The 17,899-nt window shown below is 44.0% G+C and overlaps 2 protein-coding genes across 2 annotated transcripts in view; both read left to right on the top strand.

Annotated features, from left to right (window-relative positions):
• The window catches only part of HEXO1 (beta-hexosaminidase 1), a 29,878-nt gene extending 24,602 nt beyond the window's left edge, over positions 1 to 5,276 (top strand). The window contains exons 11-15 of the mRNA XM_078573326.1: positions 1,454 to 1,487; positions 4,233 to 4,331; positions 4,417 to 4,476; positions 4,557 to 4,807; positions 4,948 to 5,276. Coding sequence (XP_078429452.1) covers positions 1,454 to 1,487; positions 4,233 to 4,331; positions 4,417 to 4,476; positions 4,557 to 4,807; positions 4,948 to 5,123 — 620 coding nt within the window. The 3' untranslated portion in view covers positions 5,124 to 5,276. The remainder of the gene's footprint in view (positions 1 to 1,453; positions 1,488 to 4,232; positions 4,332 to 4,416; positions 4,477 to 4,556; positions 4,808 to 4,947) is intronic.
• Positions 5,277 to 7,031: 1,755 nt separating this feature from the next.
• MKP1 (mitogen-activated protein kinase phosphatase 1) lies at positions 7,032 to 11,219 on the top strand. Its single transcript, XM_078573328.1, has 2 exons — positions 7,032 to 8,659; positions 10,868 to 11,219. Exons 1-2 carry the CDS (start codon positions 7,298 to 7,300, stop codon positions 10,904 to 10,906), a joined length of 1,401 nt encoding a protein of 466 aa, XP_078429454.1. The 5' UTR covers positions 7,032 to 7,297; the 3' UTR covers positions 10,907 to 11,219.
• Positions 11,220 to 17,899: the final 6,680 nt, after the last annotated feature.

Below are 17,899 nucleotides of genomic sequence, written 5' to 3' on the forward strand. Positions count from 1 at the left end.
CGCAATATCGCCCACCTTTGCCATTGTGGTCCATTTATACTTCCCATTTCAGGAGTCAGTTGCATTTTCTTGAACTGTCACAAGTTGTTGTACTTGTTTATCTATTCTCTTCTTCAGTTCCCTCTGATGTTTGCTTCTTTTTTTTAATCTCTTCCTCTTGTAAGTAGATGATATGATCCTCCCCGGGTAACATATCACGAAGGAAAAGGAGAGAGGTGACCTTGGTGGGATGGACGATGCCGATGGGGGGGAGGGCAACAGAGGAGTGGCAGAGTGGGTATCTCCAGAGGGAAAGAGGCCTGACGGAGTGGACGTCATGGAGTGAGATAGTGGCTACCAAAGAGAAACACTAAATTGTAACTTCATGTCCTGCCCTCCAATGAGGAGGGCTACATATTTAAAGGGAAGTGGAAGACGAGAATGCCCCTAGTGGGCTTACAGAGGGCATAGATCGTGACAGTAGACATTGGTATCACGGCTGAATCTTGACCAACTACGCTAATCAATGAAAGAAAAAGAAGAAGAGCAGGGCAAACAGCCATACATGTCCTTATCAGAGAGAAGAGAATCAACCAAGGAGAGGCTCCTGCTAAAATGAGCTCTTGGTCTTGGCACATTGATTGACCAAAATGCCCTGCTCTGCATGCAAAGATGAAACCCTTCTGTAGACACGAGGGCCGGCCAGAGAGTAGAAAGCCTTTGCTCACTCCCTTTCCCCAGGGGTTTTCCCATTGGCTTCCTCTCAGGAAGGACACGGGATGCAGGGGTAGTAAATTTTACGTTCTTGTCCTTGACCCACACCCATTGGGTCCATTCCCAATCTATCTCTGAAGTCCAGTTCTCAGGATTTTGGGAACTGTGCATTAAATGCCTGGGACTCCTGCATTTGAATGAACTTTAAGAAATTCAGACAGTTTACTTGAAATTAACAAAGTCTATGGTTGGATTTTGGTTGTATACTGATACTTTCACAGGATTTTTATTCAGTTTAATACTTTTGCTCTTTCTCTCAATCTGTCGTTTCCTTAAATGCAAGAGGAACTGAAAAAATTAACAAGATTAGGTTTTTCCCATTTGACAAAGAGATTTGATACATTTAAAAATATGTACCATGAACATTGAAGTTATTTCCCTGTTAAATAAATTCTTTGATCCTAAAGATTACATTCAGTCCATTATACACTCTCTTTTTTCAAATGTCTAAATTAGGAAATATTATATCATATGTTCTCTGATTTTTTGTTATTTATTACTTATATGTTGAATATGTTCGTGGGTCTTGCTGTTATTTTAATCTCTGCTTCTTTCCAGTTGGCAATTTTATCTGAATTTTTAATGTTCAAGAGGAGATATTTTGGTTGATTCTGTCTAACTTTGTTGAGGAACACAATGGATCTATGCTAATATGCATATGTTTGATACATTAAATAGTTAATTGTCTAATGGTTTTCAGAATGTTGGAGCTCAACCATACACGTGAAACAATGGTATGTGACGGTTTAATTGACTTTTGCTTTTGTCATGCCATCTATTTTTCATCCCAAGAATCATGACATGATTTATTAAAATTATGTTCCATAGATCCCTTTGTTTGTTAATAACTAGAATACAGGATAGTTATGTTTACAAAGAAATTCAAAAATTTCCATGAATAAAAATTATTGAGAAACAGTAAATACTGAGGAAAAGATAAAGAGGCAGAGATAATAAGTATATGCCAACCAAAGGTCACAAATGATTTATATGAGAAAATCCCCCCCAGTATAAATGTCACACGGTAAAATCCAGAGCTAAGAACAATGCTCGGATGGAACATGCCCCGGCCTCAACGCCTGGCCATGAACATTGAGCACCCTTCACTTGTGCAGTGGAAATCTCTTTGGAATGCTTACGATTGCTTGGGGTTTAAAGAGAGAAGTAGGGCTAGGCTCTGATACGATACACCATCGTATCTATGAACGCAGGCCCAGGTCCACACGGGCGGCCCACTAAGGACGCCTATTTCAACTGGACGACAAGGAGGTGGAAGGGGCTTTTTGACATCGTAGGTGCTTCGTGCATTTCCCCTTTTCGAAGGCCATCGCTGCCCCTTCTCGTTGCAGACGACCAGCCCTGCGCGAGACGGCCATCGGAACGAGTCCAGGCGTGTCCATTCCGCTTGCTCGGGCGTGTCAATCCCTCCACCCTCTCCCTCATCTATCCCTCTATCTTCTTCTATCTTCCCTAGGTCGGCCTGCTGGCCTGTGGACCTTACCTTGTTGAGAACTATAAAGACTATTTGAATTTCAAGATCGTATTGTGAGTTACAAGATCGTAACAGGCTCTTTGCAGAATATCAGGGCGTTTTATTATCATGAGTAGAATTACACCAGAGGTTGTAGCCATTACAAGGCATAAGGCCAATACAGAAATACAGAGATGGGTTGCAGCTCACACCGTTGGGTAGTGGCGCTCTTGTGCCGTGAGGCCCACAGTGCCGTCCGCGTGCCTGCGGGCACTGCCGCTATGAGCATGCCCCCTAGATGGGCGCCACATGCCTATGGGCCATGGCCCTCCGTGCATCCATTGGTCAATCGTACCTCAGGCCCAGATGTTTTCATGCAACACCCCTGTGTTCGGTACCCAGCTTTGATGCTCCAAGCGCCACCAGCACCTGCGTTGGCACCTCTACCGCTTTGGTCTTCATTGGCGCCGCTGTGCTGGGCACCCTATGACTTGGCGCCTGTGCACCGCAGCGCTACCCATGGGGATATGTCCAGCGCCCCGCAACCGTCTCGACGCTCCACATGCCATGCCTTAGTCTCCTGGCGAGATACAGCCCTGCCCCTAAGCAAGGAGTACCCATAGTTTGCGGAGCAGGCAGCTGCAGTCTGCGCACACATCGTACCCGCCTCGTGCACATGCGGGTGAAACCGCCCACATGCGCGTGTCCTCAGCGGTCAACGCGTGCAGCACTTGCAACCTGCGGGTGCGGCCTGCCCTGATTTGTCGCGCATGTGTGTCGGTGAGCACGAGCAACATGTGGGCATTGGCTTCAAAGATCAGGGATGAGCGTCACCATCCATGATGCGTGTGGTATCTAAGCAACAAACTCAACTTCCTATCTTCAGCCCACGCAAAGTAGACATACCTTGCACAGTTAGCACTCAGGCCTTTGCGCAGGCATACCGCATGCTTTGGGGCGTTACAATAGAGCATACACCACGAACGTGGAGCACAATAATACTATGTGGTGGCCCTGGACTGCCTTGGTGAAGAGATTGGCAAGAGACTTTTATCATGAGATACTAGTAGGTATATTTCATAGGCACTGAACCTTCTCACAAAGATGCAAAAAATGGAATATTTCTGGACCATTCATGAAACACAAGATTTGGTGCAATGGAAAGAGCTACCTGATAATCGCAATACAATATTGTCTACTAAGGAGTGAAACCCAACAAAAGGGAACTGGGAGAACCAAATAAATTGGGACAAGGCAAGATATGTTGCTCAATATCAATTATGAGTTCTAAGGTTGATGACCACAAAGTGCTTCCTCTCCCACAAAAATAATATGTCCTCCCTGCAATACACAACAGCCAGTGGGAGAACAACTGTTTACTTAAGAATTTCCCAATCACCATTTGACTCGTTATAAGTAGTGTAGAGAGGACCCATCCCAATGAGTGGTCCATGCTTCACTGGAATCTGATGTGTAGGCCTGAATAATGTAGTTGATAAATGACTGGGTGCTGGCTCAACAATAGAGTAAACCTGGTGGACGTAGCTGCCTCATTCCAAATCAGCTGCTTCATCCTCTGCTATAAAACTGCTCATATCCCCTGCTATCCACCACCACTTTATAGGTGATCATGCCAAGCATTTTCAGGAAGAAAACAGGCATCGACGTGGAAACCTCATCATTCCATGATAAGCAGTATTTTAACTGAGAAATATTGCATAAAATGGGCTTTCAACAAACAAAGAATATAACTTGTGTGTGATTTGTATGGACTGGCCATTCAAATACAAATGATTACCAAGGTTATGCTGAAAAGTACGGATGATGTAATCAGAAGTATGTTTCTGTCTGTTAGAATGTTCATCGTTTAACTTTGGAACCTGTCTATGGTGCTAATGGGCACTTAAAAACTTTGGTCACTCATTCTCATCTAAAAAAATATGAATAGAAAAAAGATGGTTTTAATTATATGAATTTCTTCATACAACCCTAGTTATTATCTATGCAGGCTTGAAAATAAGAACATGACTGAGAAGGATGGATATCAATACTTTGTTTTGAGAGCCCAACAGATTGCAGCTGCACAGAACCGTACACCTGTTAACTGGTACTTACATTTGTGAGCTTACCTTGAGTAATTAGCCTTCTGGAACACATTCCCTGAAAGGAAAAATTTTCTGGCGTTTTCTCAGGGAGGAGACTTTCAACATTTTTGGTGATAAGCTTCATCCTCAGACTGTCGTGCACAACTGGTTAGTCATTTAGAGGCAAACAAGTATTTTGCTGTGTAATGTCAGTCTTTATTTAATTTATGCATAACATTTTTTTTCAGGTGGGGCCCTGGAGTTTGCCCAAAGGTTGTTGCCAAAGGGCTACGGTGTATCATGAGTAACCAAGGGCAGTGGTATCTTGATCATCTCGACGTGCCGTGGGAGGATTTCTACATTAGCGAACCGCTTGAGGGAATAGTGGACCCTTCCCAGCAAGAGCTCGTAATTGGAGGAGAAGTTTGCATGTGGGGCGAGACGGCTGACACATCAGATATCCAACAAACTATATGGCCGCGCGCTGCCGCTGCGGCAGGTAAACTATATGGCCGCTGCGATTGCCTTTAATCCCTGCAAATCCCTGCACTACAAGTGTTTTTATCATCTTGACAGGAGCCGTGTTTACAGTAAGGGGTTTAGGCATTTAATTATGATCATCATCTTTCTATTATATAGAGCGGCTGTGGAGCCCAAGGGCTGCTACCACTGGTGGGGATCTGAATGCAATCGTGCTGCCAAGGTTGGAGTACTTCAGGTGCTTGCTCAACCGACGGGGCGTTGCAGCAGCTCCAGTGACCAACTCTTTGGCCCGCAAACCGCCAATTGGCCCTGGATCCTGCTTTGTTCAATAGTAAGTTTTAAGTCTCCCCCTTCTCATCTACTAAAAACCACTTTCTATTTCTCCTCTTCACATTCCTGCTGTAGTGATAATCCCTGCCAGTGATGCAAACTAAGAATGTTCATTGAATCCGTCTTGTATAATCTTAGAAATATTTATCAGCAAACTAGTGTACCAGATCCCATTAGAACTCAGAAGTTAAACATGCTTGGGCGAGAGCAGTACCAGGATGGGTGACCGCCTGGGAAGTCCTCGTTGGTGACCACAGCATGGGCATGTGATCACAGTTCAAAATTTCAAAAAAAAAATCTTAGAAATATTTAAAATGTCAAGATCACCCAGAAAGGATGAATCATCTGCCCACAGTTTGCTTTTGAACTTTAGAATCTGAATAACAATGGGGATAGTCTGATCACGAGCCGTGGCCGGTTGCACTATAACTGTGTGGTGTGGTTAGACTTTTCAAACCACACTTTGCGTAATCTACGGAGCATCCGTCTCTTCTTATCTCTCTTCTTTCTACTTTTCTCTCTCTCGCTTGTTTGTCTATCTTTCTTCGTCTCTTCTTATCTCCCTCTCTCTTTCCTCGTCTCTTCTTCATCACTTTTGTTTCTCATCTCTCATCTCTCTCTCTCTCTCTCTCTCTCTCTCTCTCTCTCTCTCTCTCTCTTCTCAGATTCCATGAAAAACACAGGATGGGACATTTGAAGGAAACCTAGTGTTGGATAAATAAGAGACAAGTCCAGACAGTTGATTCAAACTGTTGAATCCAAACAAAACAAGGATGATGCAGCCCCTTTCCTTAGTCCTACACTTCACATGAGAAAAACAAAGCTCCAAATCAAAAATGCTGAACAATGTCTTCTGGAAGATGCAAATTTACTCTACTAATCTATTGTACTAAATCCGAAGATCAGTGGATAAAAACGTGGAGAAACAGGGTTGGAGGAACTACGCGGTGGCGAGCGAAGTACGCGGTGAATGACAGACATGGCAATTGGCAGCATGCACAGAGTGACAAGCACTGGTGGCGGCAGAGAGGAAATCTTAGGGCAATTTCTGAGAAGAAAACCAATATCTGAAATTCAACAAATAGCTCTTTATACTAGTTGCCTATTTACAGGGGCCATGTAGGAGAGGGAAAATAACATAGAATAATAAATGAAGTTCGGATCCCGGAACCAAGGTTGACAATAATGTCGTGACATGATGCCACATGCCTGTCCCTTCAAATGGTGGGACCAAGAGCGGTCAGTAGAACAAAAATCTATGGAATTTGATAGCTAATTAATTTTGGTGATTAAGTAAATCTACTGTCCCACCCATGGGTTCCAGATATTTTTTCCTGTAATTTAGTTCTTTAAACAATTCCAAAAAAAAGAAAATCAGTTCTTTAAAAAGTCAAAGTCGCCAGGGGGATATATTTTTTTCCTGTAACACTCAATGATTAAGTAAATCTACAGTCATTCAGTTCTTCCCGATATTTTTTCTCGCAATTCAGTTCTTTAAACTATTACGAAAAAAGAAAATCCAGTTCTTTAAAAAGTCAAAGTCGTCGGAGGGATATATAATTTTTTTTGTAACAGCCAATTATATATATTTGAACAACTACGATTTATTGCCGCAAATATCTATCTCCCTGCGGGTCCCACGCCCCACGACTAACACTGCCGTTATTGGGCCCCACCGCGACCAACCACATGCAGCCACGTAACCCTGCCGACCGACGCCGTCAACCTTAACAGCCGCTCCAGATAACGACAAAAAAAAGAGATAGAACAGAGACTTTGACCAGCCTGCGGGCGCCGCCGCCGGATCATCCAACTTCTCCCCCGACCGATCTCCACCGTCCGATTGCGGCCTCGCCCGATCCCGACCGTCGGTTACTTCTCTCACACAAATTTATACTACCCCTCATCAAAAGCCCAGCACAGTTCGTCTTCTCCAGCCTCTCCTCCGCTCGTTCTTCAGTCGACGATTCCCGATCCGAAAATTTTCAATCTCCGCGCGTTCCGACGGTGATCTCGGAGGAAAATCGGCGATTTTGATCAAGAAATCCGTCTTCTCCAGCCTCTCCTCGGCTCGTTCTTCAATCGACGATTCTCGATCAGAAGACTGTCAATCTCCGCGCGTTCCGGCGATGATCTCGGAGGAAAATCGGCGATCTTGATCAAGAAATCCGCAAGAATGGGGGAAAATCCAGACGCGCCGGTCGATTCCAAGCCGGGATCGCACAAATCCCTCTGCCGATCGGCGTCCTGGTCGCCGGCTCGGAGCAATTCCCCGGAATCGCGACGCAACGGCGACGGCCAGCGATCCAAGAGCCGGTTCCAGCGGTTCCCACCCTCGCTGAACCCCCGGCCCCGATCCTCCCTCCCCCCGCTCCAAGTCTCGCGCCCGATCTTCGAACCCTGGTCCATCCCCGGCTCGGACGACGAACCCGACTCCAAACCCCACCTCTCCTCCCGCTTCTCCCGCTTCGACAAGGAGTGCTCCAAAGTCGCCGACCACATCTACGTCGGCGGCGACGCCGTCGCCCGCGACCGCGAAATCCTCCGCAAGAACGCCATCACCCACATCCTCAACTGCGTGGGCGGTTCCAGCGCCGAGTACTTCAAGCCCGAGCTCGTCTACAAGACGCTCTGGCTCACCGACAGCCCCTCGGAGGACATCACCAGCGTGCTCTACGACGTGTTCGACTACTTCGAGGAGGTACGCGAGCAGGGGGGGAGGGTCTTCGTGCACTGCTACCAGGGGGTCTCCCGCTCCATCTCCCTGGTGATCGCCTACGTGATGTGGAGGAAAGGGCAGAGCTTCGACGACGCGTTCAGGCTGGTGAAGGCCGCGAGGGGGATCGCGAATCCGAACGTGGGTTTCGCTTGCCAGCTGCTGGAGTGCCAGAAGAGGGTGAACGAGATCCCCGCGAGCCCCAATTCGGGCGCTAGGGTTCAGAGAATGCGCCCCCACTCCGCCTACGATCCCCTTCATCTGGTGCCCAAATCGGAGCGCGAGGCGTCGGCTCGGGCGCTGGACTCGCGCGGGGCGTTCTTGGTTCACACCCCGTCGACCATCTTCGTCTGGATCGGGAAGCTCTGCGAGCCGGTCATGGCGAAGGACGCCAAGGCCGCGGCTTGCCAGGTCGTCCGCTACGAGAACCTCCACGGCGCCATTGTCACTGTTCATGAAGGCGACGAGCCGGGGGAGTTCTGGGGGGCCTTCTCCGAGGAAGATGCTGCTTCTTCTACTGGTTCTAGCGCTGCTGGGGAGAGGAAGGTGAGCGATTATGACTCTGATTATGAGATTTTTTCCAGGGCGGTGCGAGGGGGGGAGAGCAATTGGAGTATTCTGCGGAGAAAGTTCATCTCTGGGGCCGTCAAGGACTGGGTTTCTGGGTCCAAGTCCACGCTGAGCAGAGTCTACTCGGACTCGTTCTTGAACAGGGAGACGGACGCGCAGGGGAACAAGGTTCAGCATCTCAGCGATGATCTTGACTCTGGCGAGTGGAATTCTCCTGCCTCCGAGAAGCAACCTCTCTCCCCATCTTCTCAGGTAACGATTCTCTGTTCGTCTCTGCTACTCTCTCTCTTTTTGCTGTTCGTTCTTAGATGATGAGTGTGAGAAGTCGCTGGAGATTGAGCCGTCGTTGACGTCAACGTCGTCTCCCTTGTGCTGTCACGGAGGTCGATGACGTTGACTGTTTTCTGGGGAAATTTTAGCTGAAGCGATGGTTGATTGTGACGGAGATTGGCGTTGATCCGTCACCGTCTAACTTACGTCATCCAAATTCAGTCAATTGTGTGTGGTTATCGGCAGCATGGGTCGATGACGTTGACTGTTTTCTGGGAAAATTTAGGTGAAACGATGGTTGATTGTGGCGGAGGTTGGCGTTGACCCGTCACCATCTAACTTTCGTCATCCATATTCAGTCAATTGTGTGTGGTTATCGGCAGCATGGGTCGATGACGTTGACTGTTTTCTGGGGAAATTTTAGCTGAAGCGATGGTTGATTGTGACGGAGATTGGCGTTGATCCGTCACCGTCTAACTTACGTCATCCAAATTCAGTCAATTGTGTGTGGTTATCGGCAACGTGGGTCGATGACGTTGACTGTTTTCTGGGAAAATTTAGGTGAAACGATGGTTGATTGTGGCGGAGGTTGGCGTTGACCCGTCACCATCTAACTTTCGTCATCCATATTCAGTCAATTGTGTGTGGTTATCGGCAACGTGGGTCGATGACGTTGACTGTTTTCTGGGAAAATTTAGGTGAAACGATGGTTGATTGTGGCGGAGGTTGGCGTTGACCCGTCACCGTCTAACTTTCGTCATCCATATTCAGTCAATTGTGTGTGGTTATCGGCAACGTGGGTCGATGACGTTGACTGTTTTCTGGGAAAATTTAGGTGAAACGATGGTTGATTTTGGCGGAGGTTGGCGTTGATCTATCACCGTCCAACTTCCGTCATCCAAATTCGGTCAATTGTGTGTGGTTATCGGCAACGTGGGTTGATGACGTTGATGATTTTCAAGCAAAATGTAGCGGAAACGATGGTTGATTGTGACGGAGACGGACGTTGATCTGTCATCGTCAACTTCTCTCATCCAAATTAGGTCAATTGTGTGGTTATCTGAGACGTGTGTCGATGACGTTGACGATTTTCAAGCAAAATATAGCGGAAATGATGGTTGATTGTGACGGAGACGGGCGCTGATCCATCATCGTCAACTTCTATCATCCAAACTCAGTTAATTGTGTGGTTATCGGCAACGTGGGTCGATGACGTTGACGATTTTCAACCAAAATGTAGCGGAAACGATGGTTGATTGTGACGGAGACGGACGTTGATCCGTCACCGTCAACTTCTCTCATCCAAATTCGGTCAATTGTGTGGTTATCGGCAACGTGGGTCAATGACGTTGCCGATTTTCAAGCAAAATGTGACGGAAACGATGGATGGTTATGACGGAGATATGCATTGATCCGTCATCGTCTACGTCCGTCATCTAAATTGGGTTAGTTGTATAGTCCGTCATCCAAATTGGCTTGTTGATGTTGACTGGAGGGTCGACGAGTACGAACCCTCAGAATTATTGTGGATAGATGATAAATGTATCGGTGGAAGCCAATCTGTCATCAGTCATCCATCCTGACCTTGACACAAAGACAGATAGAAACCCCCTTCCGGCTCCTGTTTTCTTCTGCTTCGTCATCACAACGCTGCCTATTTAGTCTAATTCTCTGTCATCCATTTGGTATAAACCCCTTTGATTGGTTTGATTGGAACAAAACAAAATGACAAGCAATATAACCGATGACTGGACTGAAACATTATCAATCCCGGTCCATCCTTCTCAAAGCGTTGTCCGAGAGTGGGAGAAGATGGCTGAACTTCAAACTGGACTGTTCAGATCATTGCATTGTCGGACGGAATAGGATGAGTAGGCAGCGCCTACCAAGCTCTTCGTCCTGTTTCATCCGTCATCTGTCATCGATAGGAAAATGATTGACGTGGACGAGTGTGTCATCATCATATGGGTTGCAGACAAATGATGGCAACGGGACAACCAACATAATCATCCCTCCCCATAGAGGCGTGAACCGATGACGAATGAAGAGACGACCAAACTCCTTATTGTGATCACTAGGGAACGCACCCTCATGGGAAAAGAATTTTTATATCCTAGAACCGCTTTTATTTTTATCCAAAGAACTTATATGAAGCGTGGTACATAATAATCAACATGGCTTATGTGGCAGGTGGTCAAGCCACTGAAATCTTTGAATATATCCTCTTGATGAAGCTGATCATCCGTCCCACATGATCGATGATTGGAGATGAACGCTATTTATTCTGTGGCTATGTTGAACTGATGAGCAAGCATTTCCTCGTCATCCGTTGTCATCGTCTCATCGCCGTTTGATCTCAGCTGCCTGCCTCATTCGATGGCTGCAATCAAGGCTTCTGTCTCTCTCCCCTCCCTTTGGATAGCAACATAGGATATAAAAGGTGTATTGTAGAAGCAATAACAACGGATTTGTGAAGGAAATATTGTTGGATCACTTATTTTTTATGTGGGAATAATACCAAAGACCGAATATCTATTTCTCATTTTTAATATGTATATTACGATAAAAGGAGACAAATAACAACCTAGATAAGTGTGAAGGAAATATTGTTGGATCGCTTGTTTTTATGTAGAAATATTAACCATGGCTGAATATGTGTTTTTTTTAAAAAAATTGTATATTGCAATGGAAAGGAGGGAAGTCACTAACAAGTTACTTGTGAATAGGGTGTTACTGTTCAGATAATGAATATGAAAATGGATGTCAGATAACAAAATTGGAAGCTGTTTTGTTTGGCTTCCATTCGTTATCTGTAATTTTGTATTTGTTATCTGTCATCAGATAACAATAACCGATTGGTACGCTATCTGTTATAATATCCGTAATCCAGATGTATTTGATGCAGGATGACTAGGGGAGACCATGTAGGAAAGACTATCTAGTGTAGGGTGGGATAAATCAGTCCACAATTCACACGATCAAATTCGAAGATTTAAGTCCGGTGTAAATACTAATGGTGCAGCCCCTTTCCTTGTTTGAGGGCAGGAGTACTGTCTTACAACCACTGTGGTGAAAACAAAGTAATAATTTCAATAAATCGAGCAGTCAATCACTAGAAGATTCAAAGTCCTAATCAACTAATCACTAGAAGATTCAAAATCCAAATCAGATAATCCGACGGCGGTGGAAAAACAATCGAGAAACACTCGATGAAGAACACCGACACCAAAGAGGATAGAATTTACCTCTGCACTAGAGCAGTGCGCCGTGGCGGTGCGGGTAATTCTCGACGCGTCATTGGCGGAGGCGAGTGACGTGTGCTTCGACAGGGTTTTGCGAATCCAACTGTGTGGTCAGTTGGCATGGGGGTCAAGGGGGAGTCGCCCCTTTAGGGCTCGGGGTAGTGCACTAAAACCTAAACGGTATGCACGGTGACGAGTGGTTGCATGGCCGACTTGGGGTAGGCGGTTGCACGCAATGGCCAAGCAGTGGGCGACGGTGCTAGCGGTTGCAAATGGCAGCAGAGAGGGCAGGAAGCGGCGCTCGGTGCGCGTGCAAGCGGCCGTGTGCGCGGCGGTCGTGGCAAGCAGCCGTGCGCGCGGCGGGCGCGGGAGGGCAGTCGTGGTGCGCGGCGCGAGCGAGCGCGGGAGGGCAGCCGTGTGCGCGCGGCGCGGGCGGTCATGTGCACAGCGGGCGCAGACGGACGGCTGTGCGCGCGACGGCAGCTGTGCGCACGACGGACGTGGGCAGGTGGATGTGCACGCGCGGGCACAGGAGGGCAAGTGGTCTTCTCTCCAGGCGACGGCGGTGGCGGCAAGAGGCGGCGGTGGCAGCAAGAGGCAGCGGTGGCAGCAAGAGGCGGCGGCGGTGGCAAGAGGCGGCGACGGTAACAAGAGGTAGCGGTGGCGGCTCGGAAGGGAAGACGGCTAGGGCAAACTTCCTTTAGAAGAAGAAAGTTTAATTCCAAAAGAAATCCACCAAGTTTTTCTTGCAACATTGGCCTATGTATAGGCCTTGGAGGAAAGAGAGAATAAGATAACTGTTAATTAAAAATTCTAATATTAAACGACGTTGGCGACGTATCGACGTGTCACACCAACAAACGGTTCTGAAGTTGGCATTGGCGATGTGTCATGACGCGGGACGTCTCATGTGAAAGTGGAGGCACGGCCTGTACTGGTGCGTTGTCATGGTCGCCATCAGTATTCCTCCTTTTTTCAGTTTTTTTTTTTGTTTCGATATCTGATACTGGGAACCGATATCGGATATCAAAACAATCTGATATACTTAGGTCATTTGTATTGCATCAATTGAGCGCCTTACTTGAAAACACTAGGTGCCTTCGTAAGATCGAGCATCCTAGAGAATCTCTATGCTATTGTTCACCTCAATCTATCGACCCCGATAATTGCCATACTTTGTACCAAATTTCTTTACATTGTCTTTAAAAAACCTATATTTATTTTAAAATGCCATAGTAACCGTAGAACATTATCACATAGCTATGTCCCTTATGCAAAAGGTATTGGCATTGTGAAAAATAATCGGATTGATGGATAATATGTGGCCATCAAGCCAAATCACACCGCGATGTTTTGATTAAGTTCATTGAATATGATCTTAGTTCATTATTATTCGAGTGTAAAGTTTATAACGGACTCCATGAATACATACAATGACTTAGTGAGTTATGATGAGATCGTGATACGATGATCACTAGTCTTTGAATATATATTCTAAATACTCATATTCGATGGATTATCAAGATGGGCATCGAATTGTCCCGATAGAAAAGCATTGTTTGATCCTACTTAAATGCAAAGTATGGTTGATCACGTGACCATTAGTGTGGAGACACTAAGGAACAATGAGCATTCTTTTGGGGAAAGAGTTCACTGAATTGATTTGTATGAATCCTTGAATGATATTATACCTAAATGTCAATCAATTTGGTTCATGTCATGGATGTATAAGTGATCCGTTGACCTGAGACACCAAGGGAATCTCATGGATGGACGATTATATTTTGACTACGACTTACGAGTCTCTAATCATGTGATTCAATCAAGTTTTAGCTCGAATATAGAAGGAAATCCATGGATATGATTATTTGGTCAAGACGGATCATCCACCCTTAATATAAGAGGAGATTGACTAAAGGAAGAAGATGCATCCAAATCTCAGGCCATGGTAGAGAGGAAATTGTATAAGATGTTCTAAAATGTTCCCTGTTACGCATCATTCCTAATGTAATGACGGATTAAGGTTTGACGATTAACTATACCCTAAGTCATACGGGAGTGTAGCGCGGATAAAGGATTATAAATGTACGGTAACCGATGACAGAGAAGGTTCCATAAAGAGTTAAAATACTACTCAAATCTTCTAGAGCACAAGGTGTAACTTGACACTCCAGGGGCTAGAAACTTAACCAATTAATTAGGTTAAATGGATCATCTATTAATTAATATATATATTGATATAGTTAATTTAAAAAGTTGGTAAATAAATGTTATTGGGCCTTAACGTTATTTACCATAATATATGGGCCTAGAGGGTCACATGCATGAGTTTAAGAAGGATCTTGGAAGATTTACTTTATTTCGAGGGTTTTAAAGAAAAATCTTAAGTGAGTATAAATAAGGGGAGGGCACCCCTTTTAGGCGCCCAGGCAAGCCAAATTTGGGTGCCCTCCCCCTTTCTTTTTTCTCTAGTTTCTCCACTCATTCCGCTAGCCTCTACGATGGTGAGAAGAATCAGAAGATCTTCAAGGACTGTTGAGCAAGAAGAGGAGATCCAACAACCTTCTAGTCACATGGATATCGCTAAAGGCCGAGCAATTGATCAGCTTGAAGAAATTCTCCATAGAAGCAAGTCAAGGGTAGAAAAAGTTTCCCAAAAGGTACTCATTCTATTACATGTTTTATATATCATTTATGAAATGATAAAATGCTTCCGCTAATTAAAATAAGTTTTCATACATCAAAACTGTAGCCCCAAGAGCCCAACACAAACCATGAAAGTAAAATATTCATGTGTACTTTCCCAGAGAGCCTCTAGTCTCAATAGGAATTTGGGAGATTGAGCTTGAAGTCGGCAGTTGTGGCAAACAAGTGGAAGAGGTGGTAGTGAACACCCCCTAGGAAGAGGTGGCTGGGAGAGGGAAACAAATGGCAGCGTTAGTGGCAACGAACAAGTTGCTCGAAGAGGCTGCTAGGAGAGGGCAACAATGGCGGTGAAAAGCCATTTGTCATGGAGGAAAACAAACAGGCCACTAGAAGAGGATGTTGTGAGAGGGAAGCAACACTGGTGAACCTCCGTTAGTCATGGACGAAGAGCCCATTGAGAGAGGGCGGTAGCAACGACAAACAGCCATCTGTCGCGGCAAATGAAACAAAGCCATTGGAAGAGGCTGCAGGGAAGGCGAACATTTAGCAAAAATGGCGAAGAGAGGCAGTAGTGGCTAAGGTTGATTGGCTGGGGAGAACATGCAATGGTGGTTGAGAAGCCCCAATTGTTAGGTACTTTTTTAAATCAATATTTCTCTGGCGCATTTTAAAATAATTACCATAGAAATCAACTCACCTCCAATACAATGATTGAGAATAATAAAGTGATATTACACACCTTTAAATTTCATGTTATTGCTAATAAGTGTCTGTTGATTCCAAGAAGAAAAACCTCAATTGGTCTTAATTCAAACATTTCTTTGAACCATTTGGAGTTTCCATCTTCTCTTAAAACTATCTAGATAATGCTCTGGTATTCGTAAGTAGTTTTCCATTGTAAAAAAAAATTAATTTTCTACTTAGCCATTGTCCACTTCAACTGTTGTCATGTCAACGGCCGAGAGTGGATTACCCCAAACAATGGAGGACATAGAAGTAGGGAACGACAAACATCATTCGTCATGTCATTTGTCACGAGTCTATGCAAAATAAAAATAAAAGGAGGTGACTAATGGTAGGGATTGGGATTCAGATCAAATTGAATCGATCTAATTTTGATCGAATGTTTCAGTTGATCAAAATGATATTCAAACCAAACAATTTGAATAGTTCGATTGAACAAGGTCATAGATCGAATTCAATCTATATTTTTGATTGATTTATTTTGAAAAATCAAAATTGATCGTATTTTATTCGAACTGTTCTCTCTCTTTCTCACTCTCTCCCTTTTTTCTCTATCTTGCTTGTTCTCTCTCTCTCTCTCTATTGCTCTCATTTCTCTCTATCGCTCTAGTGCTCTCATTCTCTCCCTTTTCCTCTCTATCTCTCTCCCCTTTGGCTCTCTCTTGTTCTCTCATTTTCTCTCTCTCGGGCTCTCTTTCTCTCCCTCTGGCTCTCTCTCTTTCTCTCTCCCTCTCCCTCTATAGGTCTCCCTCTCATTCTCTCTCTCAATTGCATGTTCTCTCTCTCTTGCTCTCTCTCTCGCTTGTTATCTCTCTCTGTCGTGCTCTCTCTTTCTCCCTCTAGCTCTCTCTCATCCTCTCACTCTCGCTTAATCTCTCTCTCTTGTGCTCAAATTCTCTCTCCTTATCTCTCTCATTTTTGTTCTCTCTCTCGCGTGCACTCTTTCACGTTCTCCCTCTCTCGTACTCTCTCCCTCTCTGGCTCTCTTCTCTCTCACGTGCTCTCTCTCTTCCTCTTCTGGTTCTCTCTCCATCTAGTTCTCTTCTCTCGCGCACCCTCTCTATCTCTCTCTTCTGATTCTCTCTCTCATTCTCTCTCGCTCTCCGTCTCTTCTTCTCTCTCGTTCTCTCTTGCTCTCTATCTCTTCTTCTCTCTTGGTCTTACGCTCTCTCTCTTGCATGCTCTATTTCTTTCTATCTCTCTCTCTCTCTCTCTCTCTCTCTCTCTTTCTCTATCTCTCTTCTCTCATTTCCTTTATTGTATATTTATTTTGTCTATTTGTTATTAATTCGATCAGACTCAATCCGAACTGCCAGTTCTACACAAATTGGATCTCATTATTCAATCCGAACATTGGGCTGGATCAAAAAATACTATCCGAACCCTATGCGAAGATCCTATGCAAATCTAATGTAACTCGGGTCTGATCAAGGTGCGGATTCGATCATTCGAATGCTCAATCCGATCGAGCAATCGAATGCTCAATCCGATCGAGCAATCGAATGCTCAATCCGATCGAGCAATCGAATGCTCAATCAGATCAAGCACTCGAATGCTCAAATCGAAACGCCAGTCCCTAACTGAGGGTCTCAGACAGATGATATGACAGGACAGACATGATGATGTGACATAATTTTAAATGACGATATAAAAGGGAAAAGAGAAAAAGTGAAAATTAATTTTGTATGTTTATATTATAATGAGAGATATTTTGGTCAATATTAAAATTTAAAAAATTATAAAAACATATTTTAATGTGTTTAATTAGATGGAAAAATAAAAATTTAGCCATTGACTATTTTATTCCCTAATTGAAAATAAATACTCTTGGTCATAATGAGTATAGGGTGATGCCAAAATGAATAGGAAGTATTTATGCATAATAAAATTATTAGACGAGGATAAGAACCTACGACATATTAAAAGTTTTAAATTATAGAAAAAAGGAAATTAAAGTGTTTTACGCTTAGAATAAAGGAGAGATATGATGGTCAAAATTAAAATTTTTAAAAGTATTAAAATATTTAATAATACATTACATTGTATAATATTTCCAGAATGAATAAAAATTATTTATGTATAATAAATTATGGGACGATGACAAGAGCTTATGACATGGAAAAAAATGAAACTATGGAAAAAGGAAAGTTAAAGGGAAAAATATGTTTTGTGTTTAGAATGAAAGAGAAAAATGATGGTCGAAATTAAAAATTTTAAAAATTACTAAATATTTAAAAATATATTATCATGTGAATAAACAGCAGGGCAAAAATGGTTATTATTAACATCATTGTCCTATTGAGTATAAAAGGTTGCCATTATGAATATAAAGTATTAGTGTATATTAAATTTACTTGAGGTTTTATCTATGATGAAATTACACAATGGGGATAAAAACCTGTGACGTACATAAATTTGAATCAGCACTTTATTTATTTGAAATAAATAAGTGCATTTAAAAGGGATTTAGTTAACATAAAGGTGAATACATATTAATTAGGAAATTATTCAAGTTAATAATGATATGGATACATAGTATGATTCTGGAACACATTTGCATTTTTTTATTTGATAAATAATATTGGGATGT

The sequence above is a fragment of the Wolffia australiana genome, chromosome 1, assembly GCF_029677425.1.
Source record: "Wolffia australiana isolate 7733 chromosome 1, ASM2967742v1".
NCBI classification, from domain to species: Eukaryota; Viridiplantae; Streptophyta; class Magnoliopsida; order Alismatales; family Araceae; genus Wolffia; species Wolffia australiana.

Coding starts and splice junctions, on each gene's coding strand:
- MKP1 (XM_078573328.1), top strand. CDS start 7,298: ATGGGGGAAAATCCAGACGCGCCGGTCGATTCCAAGCCGGGATCGCAC. Junction 8,660..10,867: donor CTCTCTCCCCATCTTCTCAG/GTAACGATTCTC, acceptor CTTATGTGGCAG/GTGGTCAAGCCACTGAAATC.